The following is a 20,805-nucleotide window of genomic DNA, read 5'->3' as shown; positions in this document are numbered from 1 at the left end:
TACGCTGATGTGAAATTTCATTTTCAGCTGTGAAAAGTCTCAACAGTCTATAATTATTTTCCCATTGGATAATGAAATTCACGCCATCACTGTAAATATAATGCGATTTGGTCTATTATATTTGCAGTGCACAGGTGAGCATGTGGAGACAGAAAAACTGTTTTAAATTATGTGTTCTCTGAGACTTTCTTCACAACACACACACACACAAACCAGAAACAGCAGCACATTCTTGCCACATTCTCAGGTTTAATATAGCACTCTCATAGCAGGCTCCGGAGAGATTTCACAACACATCATTGACTGCTGACTGAAAACCCAGTAATGTATTTTCACATTTATATAAGACTCGCACAACATGATGGATGTAAAAAAAAACATTAATCATTAATTTTTCCTGCAATAGTATCAATCACTTACCTATGACCTCTTAATATAGTTAATCTTTTTTTTTACTTCTACACACTTAAGTGTAACAAATTATTTCAATTCACCAACAGAGACAGCATTAACTAACAAGTACTGACAATAGTTTTGCTTTCTCCCACTCCCACCTCTGGCTATCGTATCTGCATTTGAACTCTAGTCCTCTGCTGCTCAACATTCCTGGCCATTCAGCATGAACAACTTTGCATTTCAGTGCAGTGTAGAGAGGAAGGTCAGAGGAAGAACATACTGTAAGCCTATAAATGCACACACCAGCATCAAAGTTATTTCTTTTCAGCTCCTCATGCTCATCTATCTGTTATATAGCTCTGATGGATTTGGCCTAGTTTTCACAGTCGAAGCACAAAGTACAAAACAGTAAACACTAACTAAACACTCAGACTGCAGCACTTGAATACAGTGCAAAGTTCACAGCTCTAAATAGCAAAACTTCATTTATTTTATTAGGGTTTAACAATGTTAGAGCACATATATATATATAAATGTTCCAAGTCTTGTTACAAGGCTGAAGGCTTAGTACCTTAGTTTACTCAATCATTACAACATGTATATTTAATTACTCTTTGTTTCCTACAACACTGGCCAAGTTAATAGAACTGCAACCTAATTAATACGTGATGAGTTGTGAGACAGCCATGCACACGGCCTTTTGCGTCACTCTCACTCACACTAACAGACATGTCTAAACTTTAATCAACAGAAACACACAGAATGGGAAAACAGAAAAGGCAGAATCAATTTCAATCAGCAGGAACCTGACCTGATGCTAATGATGAGGCACTGAGTTACTTGCGGTAACTGTGTAAAGTTGAGTCTAGACACAAAACAAACATTTTCAGACTGCCTTTTAAGCGATTTATAGAGTATCCCTCCCCATGCTAAACATACAGACAACTCTAATGCAAGGGATTATCATAAAGTTAACTTCTGCTTCATGTGGCATTGACTGATGACTGAGCTGCAATGCGGTGTACATGGTTCAACAAGATCTGATAGATAGGATGCTGTTAAATCAAGTAATATGACATATGCAAGCAGTTGTACCTTGAAGTCACCTCTCAGCAAGTCACTAGTGTCTTATCAACCTCAATTGCATGTGTTTGGACTATGAGAGGAAATACAAGTGACCTTCTAGCTCTGAGATGCTGCAGTTGAGGGCTACCGTGCAGGCTATGGGACATTTGTAATTTGGGACATTGTAAAATTTTGGTCCATTAAGCAAAATGTCTGTTTTATTATGACTTATGGGAGCAGCACATTTACACACATATGTAGTTTAAATTTGGTACATCTCTAAGATTAGGAATTGAAATGGGTTATCAGTTTGATAATTAAATAAAGTTCAATGTCATCCACATAAAAGTGTAAAAAAATAAAAGTCAAATGTATGAATGATTTCTGAAAAAGGCAGATAGAGAATAAAAAAGCCCAGAGAAGAGGTTTATGGTGCTCTAAAGTTTTTATTACAGAGCGCTGAGGTCATACCTTTATAAAACTCAAAGAAATAGTTCATTATTTTGGGAAATATGCTTATTCACTTTCTTGCAGAGAGTTAGAGGTGAAGCTCATGTCTATACAGTATGTAGCTGGAGCCAGCAGCTGCTTAGCTTAGCTTAGCATATAGATTGCATACAGTGGAAAAGAGCTGGCCTGGCTCGGTCCAAAAGTTTTAAAAATCCATCTACCAGTACCTACAAAGCTCCAATTAACATGTTAGAGAAAAACATTCCTCTACTGACTCTGTTCAACTCTGTGTGCAAATTCTCATGCTCTTAATCCCATTAAAAAAAATCAGTCATACACTGACAACAGCACCTATAGATGGGTAGTAGTCAATATGTGGATACTGTGAAATAGAATTGACCCTACAGTTCAGTCACTCCTGGTTTTGGTAACCAAAGATGAAAAATAACTGCAAAGAGAGAGAGAGAGTGAGAGAAAGTACTGAAAATATTTCCACTGCTTTATAGTAGATGTTTACTTTTTGAGTCACTGTAGAGCAATTCATCTTAAAACCTTAAAGTCTCTACACCTTGTTTCTGTTAGAATTCCCCTTGCTGTACACTCAAAGCAATAATTCTGTAAAATATGGTACATTGTTAAAAGGGCTCAGATTTAGTGCTGCACTCGTATAACATTGACAGACTCACAATGGACTTTATTTTTTTTCAAATGATCCAAATCGATCCAGCAGAACCAGCGAGATTGTCTTTTTTTTATTCCACACATTCTTCTCCTTTGTCAAAACCTGGAGCCTATATTACCCACAATGCAAATCGACTGCTATCAGTTGAGTCAGAGATTCAGTTGTGGAATGCTAGTAGCAACTAATGTAGCCTTGAGTTGCTAGTCTCAAACAGAGATGAGGTTCAGGCTAAAGAGGTCTAGTAACCTCTCTCAAACTCCACACCTGTTCAAACTTGTCTTCTGTACCAACCGACGTGGACTCAACTGACATCACTTGAGGCAATTTATCAGACTTCATGCAGCTCCCCCAGGAGCCACAAAAGGCTTTGTACAACTTTTTCCACATATACTCTCTAAGACCTATAAACAGACTTTGACATGTAAAATTTAGATTCCCTTTAATAATGAAACCTGAATTCTCAGTAGTCAAGGCTCACTTTGGATCAGTATCCACTAACAAGCTCTGACTCTGACTCTGATTAAACATCATACTAGCAGTTTTTGGTACAATTCCAATATTTTATGTTTTATTTAAAAGTTTAGACAGCACCGAAGGACAAAAATCCTAAAATAATTAAATAACACTGGAATCTGTCAAGAGTATTAACTGTCCTTCTATTTTTTTCATTAAGAGATTAAGAAGTGGCTCATCTTTCTATATAAAATGGCATCTGCTGAAGAGTGAAGGACACTTATTATGAATAATGTGTTGACTCAATCTACCAGCTCATAAAACACCCACACTCTCTCTCTCTCTCTCTATCACACACACACACACACACACACACACACATATACTTCATGGAGTCGTCAGTGAAGCTGTTAATCTTTTTTAAACAGTAAATGAGAATTTTTTTACATGTACTCCATGTAAGAAATATGATAATATGCAAACTCTATATTACAGAGGCAAAACAAATGAAGCTATTCATCCCACAATGTTATACATTAAACGATGGGTCCAGAATTTTTCAAATCTGTCGTAAAACAACAGTCAGGTGACCATATGAATATTGAAACAGGTTTTTCTTGCTGTATTATTCCTCCTGTTTATATTAGCCATTAAAAGATCTTTTCCTAAGGCACATCCCATGTATGTGATGGGGGACAAAATCAACAGTCCTGAAAAAATACATTCAGAAGTTCAACTGAAGCTTCAGCAGTCTGTGTTAGGCAGACACAGTTGGTGTCCTCCAAAGTTACAGTCTTTTTAGTATAAAATTCCCTCCTTGTGTTTCCCTGGACAGTGTTTCCTTGCTGAGCTACTGTGGAGGGATAATAACAAAAGGAGGGAATTTTATGCAACAAGACTTTAACCAGGAAAGATATCTACTTGATTTGTCTAACTAAGACCGCTGAAGCCTTGTATTAGCTCAAAATGAACTTACTTGATTTTGTCCCCCATCAGTTACATGGGAAGTGCATTAGGAGGGGATCTTTTAATGTCTGGTATGATCAGGGAGAAGGATTATGACAAGCAAAAACCGTTTCAGTGTTCCCAACTACTGTTGTAAGACAGACTTGAAGAATTGTGATCCTGTCCTTTATTTAAACAATAGAGGGCAGGAAACAAGTTGACAGACACAGCTACACCATATATTATTATATTAAAAAGTTGTTATGGCTAACTCATTAGCAAACTTTTTTTTTACTTACACATCAAGAGGACACAACATTATTAGTCATTTGGAATATTTTATGCATGTACAGCCCATACATTCACTCTCTCTTTTGGCTCTAAGGTCTTTACCAAATATCAGGTGCTTTAAAATAAATGTTCAGTTTTCTTCAGCAGGCATTCACTCTATTTCTCTTTTGATCTGGCCAGCATACCGTGGATTTCTTTGGCTGGAAATGTCTGCCTACAGGGTTTGATAATGACAGCTCATACTCAGACATACAGCAAATGTGTGAGCCGTAGCTGTTAAACTAAAACGATCACCTAAAAGAGGGTAAAAAGCTCTATGGAGATGAAGAGTGCGCTGTACATTCTCCATGATCTTGACACTATGAGCACATAGTACACATTTAATTGAATGTGAATAGCAGAAACATTGATTTTTTCAAGGTTAGCAAATTTAAAATATAGAGTAAATATATAGTATAATATAAAGTATTCCATAATTTTTGATATGGCACATATGTATTACTCCAGTCCAATTTTCTATTTCGCAACTTAGGGACTCATTATTATGCTAGCAATCATTTTGCAAGAGTCAGTGTCATATTCTTCAAATGCAACCCGCTGCAAGGCAGCATTTGAAGAATATGTCTTCACAGTCAGTATAGATAGCTTTCTAATCAATTCTCTGTTGGCTTAGATGAGCGTTACGTGGCAGGGGAGGCAGACCTAGACATCTGTCAGGATAAATTTTTCATAAGGAAGCCATCCTTGTGGGCATACCCCCACCAATAGTGTATGAAACATTTACTACAATCAGTGAAATGAAGCTTAGCAATCAGCAAGAACAGAGTTGAAGGTGCAGACTCCGGCCCTGCTTGTGAGAAAAGGGCCAACCAAAGCTCTTTGACATACATGCAATGGGGGAGCTGGTGCTGTAACACCGAGGCTGGCTGCAGACTTCTTGCATATTCCTTAGCTTTGATCACTGCCTCTTCTTAGCGAGGTCCATTCCTCACTTTGTATTTGATTTTTACTCTCCCCCTCCAAATTCATTTCCACCCTCAGATTCATTAAAAACACAGCTGGGTCATTCTTCTCATTATACTTGTTATTCTCAACTTTTCATGCTTCATGCTTAATGGTTTCATTGTATTTAAGAGAATAAATATTTTTGGATAGGCTGCATTGTATTTGTTACAGGCTGGTTGTATTTTTTCAGGCTTGTCTCCTGTCACTACATAACCTTGGTATGTTAAATGGAGCAACAAAAGCTCTTTCAGATGAAATTGCAATGTGACAGTGTCTTTTATTATCACTTTGTCTTGTCTTTGTCCGTCTTCAAAGACATGTCAGCGCTGCAGTCATCTGTAGTTTAACCCTGGGATTTGGTTTTTGCTGCTATGTACTTTAGTCCTGCTGTGGATGTGCAGTTACAGAGAGGATGTCAGCTCTGTCACAGCAAATATAAACTGACAGGGTGTGATCATTTTCTTCTGAATATAAATCCTTGTCTTTCAAGTTTAGGTAATTTGTGTGGTGTAATTAAAGGACTAGTGTAATTAGAAGACTTTTCAATAAAAGGTCACCGAACAAAATGTTCGCAATTTGTCCTGGACAAATTATTATACAGTTTATCAGTGTTGGGACATTGGCATTTAACCTATGCCAGTCATCTCAGTCTTGTTTAAATTTGCACAATATTACTACAAAAGGTACTTATCTTTTTTCTTTTTTTTTTAAACAAATTGACTTTTGTGCCTTGTATATTATAACCATTATGATCTTATAAAATGGATGGTAAATGGACTGTGCTTGTATAGTGCCTTTCCAGTCTTTCTGACCACTCAAAGCGCTTTTATATATATATTTATATACATATATATTATCATACATTTGAACCATTGAGAACATATACAGCACTTCATCTTAGGCTACAATGTGTAAAAATGAATTATGATGAAAGTGTAACTCTTCTTTGTGGTTGTTTTTAGGTTACTGAGCAGTTTAACATTTCCCCATTTGTTTATTCCTGCCTTGTGAATGAGTCAGTAAATTACTGATCCTATCTGACTGTGAACTGGTGACAGTTTGCATTATGCAGTGTATGAAAAGAGCTATAAAAAGTAACAAACTCACATTTACTAATGTGGTTGGATAAGGCAATCTGGTGTTCAATTCACTGAATTAAAAATACCCATCTTAAGAAATCTGTCCATTGATTTTATCCTACAACAGAATTTATCTCCTCTTATGAAATATCATGAAATTGTGATAATAGACGCTTGGGATTCCCTGTTATTGGCAACACTGACGTGTCAAAATAGAGATCCATAAACTTCTCTTGACAGTGCATTAAAGTGGACACATCCCCATGATTGATTAGACATCCAGCTGACAGATACCCTGCGATTGTTTACTGTGGTGGACCCTGGCAACGACTGGGCGTTTATTGCTGTCTGGTCCAGCAGTATTTCAACATTGTATCTCACTCCTTAGAGCTAGCAGCGAGCTGCTTCACAGCAGCCACACACTTGCAAGTAAGCACTGCTGGTTTGTTACTCCACTGCAGCACAAGACTGCTGTGTTTGCTTCCACTGTCACATCTTCAAACTAGTGTTTTCACTTGCAGGTACATTGCATTTATAGAGAGAGTAAGGAATGTCACTCTGGATAATTTATGGGTAATTATCCACCGCGCTTTAACGATCAACATTTTTTGCTGAACTCCCGTCAGGTTTCTAAGTACTCTTAGAGGAATAAAAACTGCGTTTACCATGTTGGTATTGGGAAATGGTGGGCACATAAAACTGTCAATGCATAATCACTTCAGTTGTGTTTGTAGTTTGTGTATTTTTTATTTGGTACATGATTTTTGCATATCAGTGGATCAGCTTTTCTTCAATCTCATATTCATTATTCAAAAACACAGCTATTTTTTGCAGGAAATGCTTCTTGAATTTTAAAGACCCAAAGGGAAAAGAAAGATGCCTTTTGCTGCCATCAGGTGCTACTTAAAACTTTTCACTCACTTTTACACCTCATTATCCATTCAAATCACAGCAGCACATCAGGGGAAAGTGACTGACAACAGCTCGAGATAGAAACCACAAATAAACGATGGTACTGGTGACATCCTCCCCACCAGGAGTCCCTACATCGGAAAGAATCAATGTCAGACCAATGGAGCATCGCTTTCCCTCGCTGCATTTTCTGTGATGTGTGAGAATTTTATGCTTTCAATGACCCATGCATGCACTGTATCAAAAACAAGGCACGGCCAACTACACAGAAGGAACAACATTACTTCACCCCTTTTTCCGCTGTTTCATCGCCTAAGGAAGACTCTTGTTGCTCTGTGAAGGCCGTTACATTTGTTGTGTTTGGAGAAAATTTGATCTTACAATATAGTGTGTGAAGTACTTTCTAATCATACTAGTACACAAAAAAATGTTTGGGAGTATCAATTCTGCTTGAGCTGGAGACAATGAAAAAAAAAACTGCATTTCAACAAGACATCATCTGACTTATCATGAGTTGTGTCGAGAGAGGGAGGATGTGCTCATTGAATTTTGCTGCTGCATTCAATAAAAAGTGGCTCAAGCTTAGAGTGTGGTAGTTGATTTGACAAATTTTTATTGAAGTAAATATGGCGTAAATGGGGCTGTGGGTGAGTTAGTATCCACACACAGTCGCATCTATTCATTTCCTATGGATCACATGGACCCAATCAGGTCCTGATGATGTCATGGCTCTCTGCATCATTAATACTGAAAGGTCATTTCCCCTACTTGGAAGTCGTGTCTATCACATGCTGGGTTCAATTTCCAATTTGCCACAAGACTGCCTGGGTCATTCTTACTATTTATCTGGGAAAAGACTACCTAACGGTGTCGTAAAATTCCTCTGGAAATTAGCTGACTACTTCTTTTGTTGTTTCCTATGGAGCCCTTGACTTGGAGGGGCAGCATAATGTACCATCCATGGTCTGCCAACCATAGTGTATTTTAAAACTGACCAAAGGAGATTTTGACTTTGAGAACACTTATAATGTTACAGTTAAAAAATGTTGAAATACATGTTTACTGTACATTTCATAGTGTATTTAAATTGTGCTGTGTGTTTCATCAAAGTTAAATTAAACCAAAGCAGGTTCAAGTTTCAGGTTTAAATAATCCTTGGGTCATTAACTCTGATTTATTGCCTTTCTAAGATCAAGTTTCAAGTGTTTTTTTCTTCATATGTAGGTGCCAATTATTCTGAAAAATGTTCACAAATTCAGGACTAACTCCAAAATTATTGTGTTTTTTTTCTTGAGGCTGCCTTGTAGTGCTGTAATTGGTTTCAGAAACCTCAAAAAAGTCTTACTTTCTATCGACTCAAATTCTTTTGCCTTCTATTTTGTTCTATTTCCATACTGATTTCACTTAAAAATGTGCCCTGCATGAAACTCTGAAGTCTGTAGACATACAAAAACATCTTGTAATCATTTGTTATAATGTATTTGACAAATAAAACCTCACCAAATAAAACAGATATATATTCATATATTATGTAAAGAAATCTAACCCATTTGTCTTTGTGTGAAGAAATGGTCACAGATTTTTTGAAAACAAAAAAACCCACATTGGCACTGAGATGTTCTCATAATTTAAAAAAAATACAGCCATATAATATGTACAGTCTTATGTTATATAAGCTTTTTTCAGCAATTTCAGTGCTGGTAATTTTGTGACCTTGCACATGTTTAGTGCATACACCAACAAAGTATACAGCATATACTGTATTTTTGTAGCAGACAAGCATCTGCATATTTAGTTCAAAAGCTTTGGAAGGTGTCTGAAGGTGTCATTTATGGCTTTGAAATGCATTATGTTTCATTCATGGCTTCCTCCACATTCGTCACCTTCCTTTTAGCCTGAATCCCACTTGGAAAGCAAGAAATTAGGGCATTAGCTCCCAGGAGAATTTTGGAATAAAACAAGGTTTCTGGAATAGTGCGTGTTCTGTGAATGACAAGAGTGTTTTCAGTCGATGGTCTGCTGGTAATTGCGTTTCAGACAGTAATCATTGATTGTTTAAAAATGATATAGTCTACACATCAGTGAAACATATCTGGCAACAGAGGTGATATGAAAAGAATTGCAGAGGAAACAAAAGAAAAGCAAATCATACACCTTTGTTTTAATATTGTCAGCAACACTGTTTTGAGATGTCAACCTCGCCTCCTCAAGAGGATCTCTTGTTCTGCAACAAGCACCTGTTTGACTTTGAAGATTCACTTCAGTCTAAATACAAAGGCTGAGATAGGCTCTTTGAGATATAAGTTTCATGAGGAACACTTGGTAAAAACAGACCATGTAGCACAAATGATATACTAACAAAGGTTACTTAATGGTTATCTCAGTTATTTGCTGCCCCTTCTAAAGCCAATGAGAGGTGATACACAGACCCACTACACAGAAGGAGAACACAACAGTCTGATACCACAGTTGAAACCAGCAGGTGGAGCTCAGAAAACTGCCAGCAGCAGTTGAGTCATAAGAACTGCGACCTTCTCAGTAGTCCAATCAGATGGCAGGGCTGCCTTCTGATACCGTGACATCACTGCCCCAACATCTAAGTACAAACATGTCTGATACGTCCTCCCAAGGGAGTTTTGTGAATTTGGTGCGATAATATATGTTTCTTTACACTTCTGCAGGAAAGTTAAAATGAATGACAGCTATTGAGAACAGTCATTATGTTACTCATCTGACTTTCCTCTCCACCCCCTGGGTGTTTCTGTGGCAGGAGAGACGCCTACATTGCAACACGCTCATTGCTTATCATGGAGGTACAACGTCTTACTCAGGGAGGGAGAGCCTGCAGATGACATCATTCAGCTCCATGGACAGCTGTCAGCATGAGTCAGGTGAATGTGGGCAGACTGAAAGTCACTGTGATCCTTATGTCAGGGAACAAATTCCTCCTGCAGTGAGGGAGCTTCCAATGCAGTCAACGTCAAAGTATGAGTAACTACTGTGACATCAACTTCACAGTACAGTAACTTCCATGTCTGTGAAACAATAGGTTATGATGCATTTTAACTGCTAATTGCGAAAGGAAGCTCACCTGTGGCCGCAACCAGCATGGAGCAGTGCCAGGACTGCCAGTTGGTAAGACGTTGTGTCTCCTGAATAGAAAAGTGAAACTAGTCTGCAGTATCACTGAAGATAAAGTTAAGGGGAAAAAATGTTGTTTCATATTTTGGACAATGAACACCTTTCTCTATCAAAGATATTTTCATTTTCATTCATTCTTGTTCTCACATTCTTTCACATTTGTGTGATACTGTGAAATGTTATAGATGGAAAATATTGTTTGTCTTCTAATTTTAAGCTGCAAGGTATTTAATGAGGGGTTGTCAAATTCTATCAAGTTGACAGAGTTTGTCTAAGTCATTCAGCCACATCTTAATGGTTGAGACATTAGTTTTATTCCAATGTGTTAGGGTTGTTTTTTTTTTTTTTTGCCATAATAAGAGAATAAGAAAGAAAATGTGTCTGAGCTGAAGTCAGATTCATTGTTGATTCAGATGAGCTGAAGATGATAAATAATGGATCTGGTTCTATATTAGCAACCTTAGAGACAATATCAAAAATGCCAGACCAAAAGGGTTGAATTTTAGAACATTTGAAAAAATTATGACTTAAGGTTGTGAACTCACATCTATCACATATGAGAGAAAAATCTGGATAGATTTTGTGTAATTTTGTTCTACAATAGTGGAGTTTGTGGAGTTTTTTGAATTGAATTAAACAGTGTCTAGCTTTGTTTGAGATGTATGTGTTGAAGCCCTTCCTCTCATATATCATGAGGATTACTGGACCAAATTCTTCTTCTCATTTCACTCTAAAGCTATCTGAAGAAGGAGAATCCTCTGTTAGCAGGAGGTCATATACTCTAAATAAGTTTTTCATGAGTAGGTTTTATTTTAAGACCGTCATCTATAACTGAACTCCTTTCAGTCTCAAAAGCTCTTAAATGTTTTCATATACAATCTCTCATTTGGAGATATATGAACACCTTACTTTATGATTATAAAACAATAAAAATCAGATATATTCACCACCTTTTTATTTTTTTTGAGCCACCATAGCGCCACACACTACATATTTGCATGTGCTCAATTATACATTCAGTGTGTGACAAACATGTGCACTTCCTCATTATAAGGAGGAATTATTTATAGCATGCTGTGCTCTTATCATTTGTCGGGCCCAACAGGTACAAAAAGATGAAGTTCAAGGACAGCCAAACTTGTCCTCCCAGCAAGCTGTTACTTGGACAAACATTCATCATTCAAGCACACAATTGCACCACATCTAATCCCTCTCCACCACAGAGTATTAATTGGATAAACAAATCTCTGCTTTACTATGTAAGTGGCGAGTCCTCCTGTTCTTGACTGAAATTAATATTACACACAAGATAGTTCACTGATATATCTCTGTTTGCTGGAATTTAATATGCCTATTTAATGCATGACCCTTCAATTTCGGCATGGTCAAAACTCTATGGAGAAAACAATTACTTTGCAAATTATAATTGCACGAAAAATATTCAGGAGGGTCTTTCCAGAAGATGATTATATTCTGAGGTCTTCATTAAGAGCTTTGTAAGTACATTTGTAAGCTCATTCTCTTCAGTACTGTAATTCATGCTGCACTGGTGGAGCTTCTTAATTAACACCTACTCCAGCCAACAAATAGAAGTGTGTCAGTTGTATTGCCTGCAGAACAAAACACCATTGTTGTTTGAAATGTTCTCCTTTGGCTGCCTCCTTGGATTGCTGATGACTGTGTCCTCTTTTTTTTTTTTTTTAGCAATTGTCTCTCTGTATATAATTGGAATTATGACCTATGCTTGCATGGCTTTGTCATATTAGATTATATTTTTTTGTCTTTTGCAAATAGACTCATCTTTAGCCAATGAGGTTTACTCGACACATACAGCAAAGGTGCAAATAGGATGCCGGCTGTAAAAAATGAATTACTAAATTATCAGCTGTCAGAAACTTTTCAGCTACTTTATATGCCATGAAGTAAAATCTCTTAGCATGGTAACACTGTTTAACAAGATAGTGTATCCATTGTGTGTGTGTGAGTATGTGTGTGTAAAGTGAAAATGTGAGGCCTGGTGGCACCTGGCCTCTTCAGATAATCTATTTATGACTTTCACACTTCATTAAGTCCAAACCAAAATACTTGGCTCTTGAATATGTTTATCAAATGTCTCAATGTTATCAGTCACAGCTGCAACAAACCATAAAACTGTTACTGCAGTATTTCTCTTGACATTGAAATTGTAAAATTTGTGCCATCTGCAAGCCTAAGCTATCTGGATAAAAGTATTATCTGAAATGACTGTGCTGCTGTAGTAGGATGTTTATTATATATTAATAAAACATGAGAGACCCAAACTTCAACCTGCTTCTTGTTTGTGCACCTGATTCTGCATCAGCTAACTTTTAAGCATTTTCTTTGTCTGAGGTTTTCTGTTACCTGAGTTTGCCTATCCAACTTTTGAACCCATTAACCTTTTAAAAACACTTATTTATAATTTAGGACAGGCACATAGGATGAATGCAACAGTAACCTATATACATTCTGGGAAGTTTTGAAGCCAAGCTGCTCTAAATTTTACAAAGACTAAAAATAACGAAACAGAGGGCACAGAATGACTAGTATGACAAAATTATGTAGCACATGAACTACTAAATAAAGGTTCTTAAATCTGGGAGACAACATGTGACACTTTGACACTGTCAGACAGCTAGTTACAATTTGAAACAGCCCCATCCTGCATGATATAAGCACAGGCTTTATTTATTCAAGAGCTTTTATTGTCACGTGTACAGCAACACAGCAGGTGGCAACATTGGAGGCAGTGAAGTTTGGCTTCTTGAAGCTCTAGTTCCAAAAGTTAAAAAAGCAGAGAGAGAAGAGAAAGATAAGAGAGAGATATAATAACATTTTTTAAAAAAAACTATATATTTATTTAGACCAACAAGAAAATATGGTAACTTCCAAAATAATGATATATTACTAAATGTGAAGATTACAGTCACATGTGATTTAAATTATTTAACAATAGACAAAAGGTCACACTGTTTGAGAATGGGATCCTTGAACTAAATCCGTTTTTTAATGTGATAAAAGTACATTTAAATATCTAAAGAAATAACTTTCAAGGTGACAATATGCTGTTCGGTTTTGTTAACATTGCCAAAGGTGAACACTGGATCAAACACCAATTTTGTCAGTTTCCTTTCAACAACTAGAGATCAAGTGAATTTTTTTTTTTCTGTTTTCAGGATTAAATGAACTATTCACTTTTATCTGCACCAAGAGACAAAAAAAGTATGCAGAGAAAAAGCTTTAAAGTTAAATTTGGCTTGAATATTTTCTCTGATCATGTTTTAATTGTCACCACTTTAACACACATAAACTACTTCACTCCAAAGTTTGTTTTCTCTGACAACTATACGCCTCTTCAGACTAAATATCAAGAAAGCTAAACTGGAACTGGTATGCCACAGTCCGGCCTGGTCCTAGTTTCATGGAAGCAGTAATTAATCCATATATGGACACTCACAGCGCCTGCCACGCCCAGTACACCTCCTCATTCTGCGGGCTTACTGTGTACTGTGGTCGGCCTGCCCGCTGCCAGGAAGTTCAGTAACTCGGTCACCGCCCCAGCCCCCCCTCCGCCTCATCCATTGTTGGGAAACAGTCTGCGACATCGACACAATCTTAACCGAAACTTTTCAGGTAACTAAAGGTCGCTTAAAGCCGTTCTTGTATTGCCTTTTGGATATATTTTTCGAACGGAAATATCTGTACTAAAGGCGTCAATTGAGTGAGCAACTTAACTGTGTCAGTGAGAGGAGGAAAAAGGGAGGAAAACTTTACAGGCGAGGAATTCCGTAATTCTCATTCCTCCATTTTGAACTTTTAAACTCCCAAGTTTTTCAAGCGGGCTGTTGTCGGTAAGTTTGCTGCGTTTCTTTACGACTTGGTTTAAGCGATGTACTATAACTGTTGTATCGTGTAGTTGTTAATTGGCCAGCCAATTAACATAGTTTAAGCTTTGCGCGGTGTTAAAGCAGGCTAATGTTTGTTGTGTCGGCTAGCATTAGCTTTAGCAAGGTGCCGTGTTTGGCAAACTGGACGTTAGCAGCAGGTAGCGTTAACAATTAGCGCTGGAAAAATGCCTGTTGAAAATTGTCTAACGTTAACTTTGTTAACAAGGGTTTTAAAGTCCGCATGACCACATCCTTTATTACTTGTTACAGGCTCAGTAAAGTAATTGAAACCAACGTTAAATTACGTGGCCGCATCAGGTGTAACTTTAGCCACTTAGTGTTAGCACCTAGCTGGCAAGGTGTTTGACCCACCCTGTTGCTCCTCTGCTAGGTATTAGTGTTAAATCTCTGAACTCTGGGGTGTTTGTTGTTTGGATTCTGTCTTAAATAGTTATCAAGAAAAAGAAGTCTTGCTTGTCTCGCTTTGGCCTAATGGCTGAGCTAGTTTGTGAAGAGTTTAAAGGGTTATTTCACCCAAAACCAAATCCACGTACCCCCTGTGGTATCTAGCCCTGCAGGTTTTGTTTTCGTTTGCTCAGATCTGGAGATATCTGCCTGTGAAACCTCTGCCACACCCATATAGTGTAGGTGAATTTATTGGGAATTTTTCGCCTCCTCTGTCTCAGTTATTTAGCATAATCCACACACTAGTTTGAACTATTTCTCACCTTTTAAGTAGTTTTAGTGGAAATGGTCCACAGTAAGGTGTGTTATCACAGGTAACTAGGACATTATTTCTAAATTGTAATTATTGTAATTGTAATTATACTAAATTGTACTCTAAATCTAAAATGTAATTTTTCAATGCTTTGTGCACCACAAACATCAGTTCCATTCATACACTATGACACCACACGTCTCAGCAAATAAAAGCAAATCTGGATGCATGGTTTTGTACTAGAACAGAAAATATTTTTTGGCGATTTGTGTGAAGTGACCTTTTAATATTATTATTGGTGAGAAACCTAGTATAGTGGTTGATGAATAATTGTAGATTAAAGCTGCAGTGAGTATCAAGGAAGTGCCTTAAGATTTTGGTCCATGATAAAAGGACTTACAGCTGTGTCAGACAATCAGGATCCATCCATACTGGCTGGCATTTAAAAAAAATGAAAGGTTAAAAGGGGCTCCCTGTTGCCACAATTTAAAGCATACCCTCCAGATAAACAACAGTCCAGTATAACATGGAGTAACCATCATTCACATGTTATAATATGTTGTCCTCTTTGTTTACAATGTAGGCTAAAAGCTAGCAATGACATTGTTCTCATAATACAGCTGACCAACTTTTCAGTTGAAGCTGCTCAGCCCTTAGGGCTTGCTGATTATCCCCACCCCTCCACGTTTGATAGCAAATCAATGGAGTTGCAGTCACTGCCTGAAAAGAGAAGAGGATTGAAAATGGGCCGCAGCATTACTGTGCTCTGCCTGTGGTCACAGTCGCTCTGTGAGGGATGGAGTTAGGGCTGGGTGATATGGACAAAATCAAATATCACAATATTTTTGACCAAATACGTCTATCGATAATGCTACAGTATTGTAGGGATGACTATTGGTGCTTTCACAAAATACTTACAAAATGAGATTTTTGATAAATAATTATCAGTAATGTGGATATAATAACTAAGTGGATGAAGGCAAATAATAGAACAGCTAGAACAATCTGTAAGTTCAGTAAATTACATCACTTCACAATAATGCAGCCTTTAAAACCAGGAAAAGACAACGCTTATGTCATATCACAATATCCAAAATCTAAGACCATATCTAGTCTCATGTCATGATATCGATATAATACCAATATATTGCTCAGCCCTAGATGAAGTATTGCTGGCTCTTAAAAAGGATCATAGTATTTTGACAATTGTACAAACTTTTAGTAACTAGTCTGAAAATCATAGCGGAAGCTTTAGGAAATCAGACTTCTAGTTTTCTTACTCAGTCCACCTTAAAAAATCCACAGGCACGCACAGGCCCAGTCACTTCATATAACAGACGTTTGGTGTTTTGAAAGACAAAGATGTTTGCATTTTGTGCAGTCGAAATTGTTTCATCACCGCATTTTAAGAATAGACTTGGCTTAGCTCTAGTCATCTAACTTTTTTTTCTTATACTTTTTTACTCCCAGAATTCCAGACACCATGACGAGCATCAACACAGCTAACATCAACTTTAAATGGGACCCAAAGAGCCTAGAGATCCGTACTCTGGCAGTGGAGAGGCTGCTGGAGCCCCTGGTCACCCAGGTAATGTACATACAGTGTGTTTTTTTGCTTACAAAAAACAGGACAGGGTCAGATGACTCACAGGTGAAATGGGTGAAGGGTCTTGGTTACAAAATTACATAAAATACAGTAATTCTAACGCAAGTAAGTCTAAAGCAGAATTCACCCGAAAAGTAGAAAACAGGAGCTCCTGTTTGCCTGTGTGCCAAATTTACATTTTAAGTGACATCAGAATACACAGGCTACATTTAAACTTTATAGGTTAACACTAATCTTTTTAAAAGAAGAAATTACTGATGTTTTCCTGGAAAGCTAATACAGTAATGTTACAAGTTTTATGTGTGAAAAGAGCTGTAGGTATAGCCGTAGTCTGCCAATACATTTAAGACCCAGAAGCTGTTTCTGACATTAACCATCCTGTTTTTGTAACCCTGCCATAGGTCACCACTTTGGTAAACTCCAGCAACAAAGGCCCATCTAACAAGAAGAAGGGACGCTCCAAGAAGGCTCATGTTTTGGCTGCATCAGTGGAGACAGCTACCCAGAACTTTCTGGAGAAAGGAGAAAAGATTGCAAAGGAAAGTCAGTTCCTGAAGGATGAACTGACTGCTGCTGTGGAAGATGTCCGCAAGCAAGGTATATTGAAAATACATATTGAAACAGTGTGTGGTCTCTAGCTCGTACAGAGTGCTTCTTAAGATAGGAGGTATGATAAATAAATCATAAGCTATGTACATATCATCTACCCCAGTAGAAGACCTTGAAATAAGAATATGCTTTGAGCCTGATAGATGTTCTTGTGCTGTGGGATTTTCAGGGAGCCCGTTAATAGAGACTTTTCATTTAAGCATGCAGGCTCTTCACATACATTTCAAGCTATATACTGTCAGTGCCTTGCCAGGATCCAATTCAGCCATGTTCCCCTCTGAAGTGCATGTCTTCTTGTGGCCCAGTATAAGGTTGCCCAAGAAGTATTTGGACTCAAGCATCACCAGCCTCACTCTTTGCAGTCATAACTTTTGTGTGGTGTTACGCTTCTTTGTTTCTGGTCTGTTGTGTTCTCCCATAACAAAAAGGTAGAGGTGTCTTTGAGGACTGATCCCTATTTAGAAAGTAATGAGACTATCATAGTGAATATTGATTTCTCATAGAAGTTGCTGCCTGTGGTCTCCTATTTGTTGAGGTACTGTATAGGACAAAGTCACAATTTAATTACAACTGCAGTCTTGGTCATATAAATCACAATTGGAAGTTTCCCACAAATTAGGGGTTGGGCGATAATTCAATATCATAAAAACTGGAAAAATTTGTTATTCAGGTTCTTGGTTTACATGTGTTCAGAGTTTTTTCTTTTTTGATGTAATTTATAATACTATAATAGTAATTTATCAGTAATATAAATTGTGGTTTTCTATAGTCAGAAAATGTTCATATTAATATTGTGGCAGTAATTTCAGTCATAACCTACCTTACATCATTCAGCCCTGCAATATAATTCAACTGTAGTCATCCTGTTACTATAGAAACCTTTTTTTGGAGCAGTGTCTTAGGAACAGGATAACAATATCTGTGTTTACCTGTGTTGTCATGTTCACACCAGTGGCAGAAATTAGTTCTTGCTGAATCTCTGTGTCAGACTGGAGGTACTATTCATTTGTAACTTCTGTAGCTAAAGTTGTCTATTGATGATGACAAAATCAAATGTGAGTCATCACACACCAGGAGGCTTGTCTTGTCAGTTAGGCTTGCAGCGGTAGTCGGTATAACCGGTGTTACACGGTGTTGGGGCATACCCCAATTACATTACTCGCCCACCGCCCACAATGTTGTTTTGCTTTTTTTCTAGAAATAAAACCCATTTAGTTTCACATATCAGTGCCCACTTCATCAGATAAAAAAACTCTAACTACTAAGCACGTTATCAATACTTAATCAGTCAATGGACGTTACTATAATAAACTAAAAGTGTCTGCTCCGTGACAGCCTGCAGCAGAGTCACAGCACAGAGTAGCAGAGTGAGACGTCTGTCCTCTCTCCTGCTCCCTGCTGTAAACACACGTAGCTGTTAGCGAGCAGCTACTCTCATGTCTCCCCTGGTCTCGGCAGAAACTCTCCCGCTCTCTGCCTGCTCTTCCTTCTCAGCCTACTCTCGGTGTGTCTCTCTGTGGATGGCAGATGGGTTGCTCTGGTTCTGGTTCTAAGCGACGGTTGTCCTTGCGTCTGTTTGTGCTGTAGCCTGGCTGCACACAGAAGACGACCTGCTGGCAGCAGCTTGAAGCCCGCTGTCACTAACTCTTAAGTAAGGGGAAGATCTTAACTAAAAATCTAACGTTAAAGATGAAAATAAGCGCTCTACAGATGAACGTCATTGATGTATATCTTTTCTTATAAAATGTCCCGTGTAACCGGTAACACTGGTGTTGTCAGGAGTTTATTAACCAGTGGGAAAATTACCTCACCATGGCATCCGTAATGTCATTGTGGATGATTGATGAAGCATGTTGGTATGTGGTGGTGATATCTGTCTGGCATTCTGTATAAAAGGTTATCAGTTGGATTGCCCAGTGTGTGCCAGCTCATTGTGACAGACGTGACACAAACACTATACAACAACTTGTTTACACTTTATAATTTAAATAAAATAAAAAGTGTGCAGATGTTATTGATGATGTCAGATTTATATGAATGTCTATATCCACCTGCCTGGTGGGACTCAACCCACACACAGACCATTTCCAATTCAATTTCATGCCTCCCACAAGTTTTGAGACAGGGATCCACCATCAAATCACTACCCAATGAAAATACCATTTGTCTTGTGATAGCAGGTTCCATCATCTAACCACCACACTTGCAAGTCTCATTTATTCCTCTGCTCCGGATATCTGACTGTCTTTTGACACACTCACCGACCATCGAGACCAGGGGGCTATGACCTGAAGGTGGCTGTTATTATCACCTTGTGATGCGACGTCTGTCTAACTGTGTTTTTTCTCCCCGGATCCCAGCGAGTTAGATGTCCCCTGTTAGAGCTCTGCTGAGTATTCGGGAGGTAGATGACATGTTGGTAGATAGCCTGTGCTGTGCTCAGTGCCCAGGAATGTTACTGTAGATGTGGTAAGCTGTCACTGGGCTGGAATTCAGTGACTGTTGTTAGCTGGTGCCTAGGCCTGGCTGTCAGCTATGCCATGCTGCTCAGTGGAGCGTGCCTAGACTGATAATACAGCCATTGAGTAGGGTAACACCACCCCACCCCCTGGATTCAGAAAGCATTTTCTACCCAGCTGTGGCATACCAGCTGTTTAAAAATGGGAGAAAACATTTCTGACATGATCATTAAGGATGACTATGCAGACAATTCATGTTGAAGTGGTTATTTGCCTGCGGTTTTTTTCCCCTCAAATGATTTGAAATTTAGTGGGTGTTTTGCCCCTGTTAACATATCTTCTGAATATTTAAAATCACATTTAATTCAAAATAAGCACCCTCATAATCAGTAGATATTTCTTAATTTAAGGACTTTTTTTTTCTCAGCCATTTCTGTCTGCTCGTGTCCTTGTTCTTTCTGTCTTGCCCTTCCCTCCCTGTCTGTGTCTTTGTTGTCCTGCTGTTTGGGAGGCTTATTGTGTGATATACATTTTAATCATTTCATCATGCACTTGGTGGGCTGCAGGTGAGCCTTAGATGGATGGAAGTTTATTAAAGGAACACTGATCACTATCTGCCCCCTGAAAATGGCCTTATTGATTTTGTTCACAGAGGGGAATAACAGCCTGAAGGTGCGGACTGTGTTTGAGGTCTGTGTTGTCGATCATTTGCACAAACTACTTTAGCTCTCTGTCGGGGTAAAATGGTCAGAATCTGTGGGAGATCTCAGTTCTACAGATTCAATAGTGCAAGTTTTGCTTATCTTTTTTTTTTTTTTGATATACGAACATGATTTAACTGAATTTGAAGATAATCTCTAAATGCACATAGGAAATACAGTTTCTTTACTGGAATGGTGATGAAACAAATTTTTCTTTTTTGATCAACAAAAGCGTAATTGACAATTTTAACTGAATTGACATTTAGTATCCAATACTTGATGATATGACCGTTGTTGCTGATGCAGCGCTGTTAAAGCTACAATCACCTGTGCTTCACACACAGTCTGCAACTGTGTTTTTCAGTTCGTCTGACTGACAAGATGCAAT

General features: G+C 38.0%; 1 protein-coding gene across 2 annotated transcripts in view; it reads left to right on the top strand.

Annotated features, from left to right (window-relative positions):
• Positions 1 to 13,971: 13,971 nt before the first annotated feature.
• Positions 13,972 to 20,805, top strand: part of ctnna1 (catenin (cadherin-associated protein), alpha 1) — an 86,777-nt gene continuing 79,943 nt past the window's right edge. Inside the window, exons 1-3 of one of the 2 annotated variants that reach the window (XM_042418313.1) lie at positions 13,972 to 14,070; positions 16,513 to 16,630; positions 17,050 to 17,245. In XM_042418313.1, coding sequence (XP_042274247.1) covers positions 16,526 to 16,630; positions 17,050 to 17,245 — 301 coding nt within the window. In that variant the 5' untranslated portion in view covers positions 13,972 to 14,070; positions 16,513 to 16,525. Of the gene's footprint in view, positions 14,289 to 16,512; positions 16,631 to 17,049; positions 17,246 to 20,805 lie in introns of both variants that reach the window. The other variant, XM_042418312.1, reaches the window with a different exon arrangement.

Source organism: Thunnus maccoyii, chromosome 8, assembly GCF_910596095.1.
Source record: "Thunnus maccoyii chromosome 8, fThuMac1.1, whole genome shotgun sequence".
NCBI classification, from domain to species: domain Eukaryota; kingdom Metazoa; phylum Chordata; class Actinopteri; order Scombriformes; family Scombridae; genus Thunnus; species Thunnus maccoyii.
Note: the sequence above shows the minus strand (reverse complement) of the source record. Positions and strands in the feature narration are given on the sequence as shown.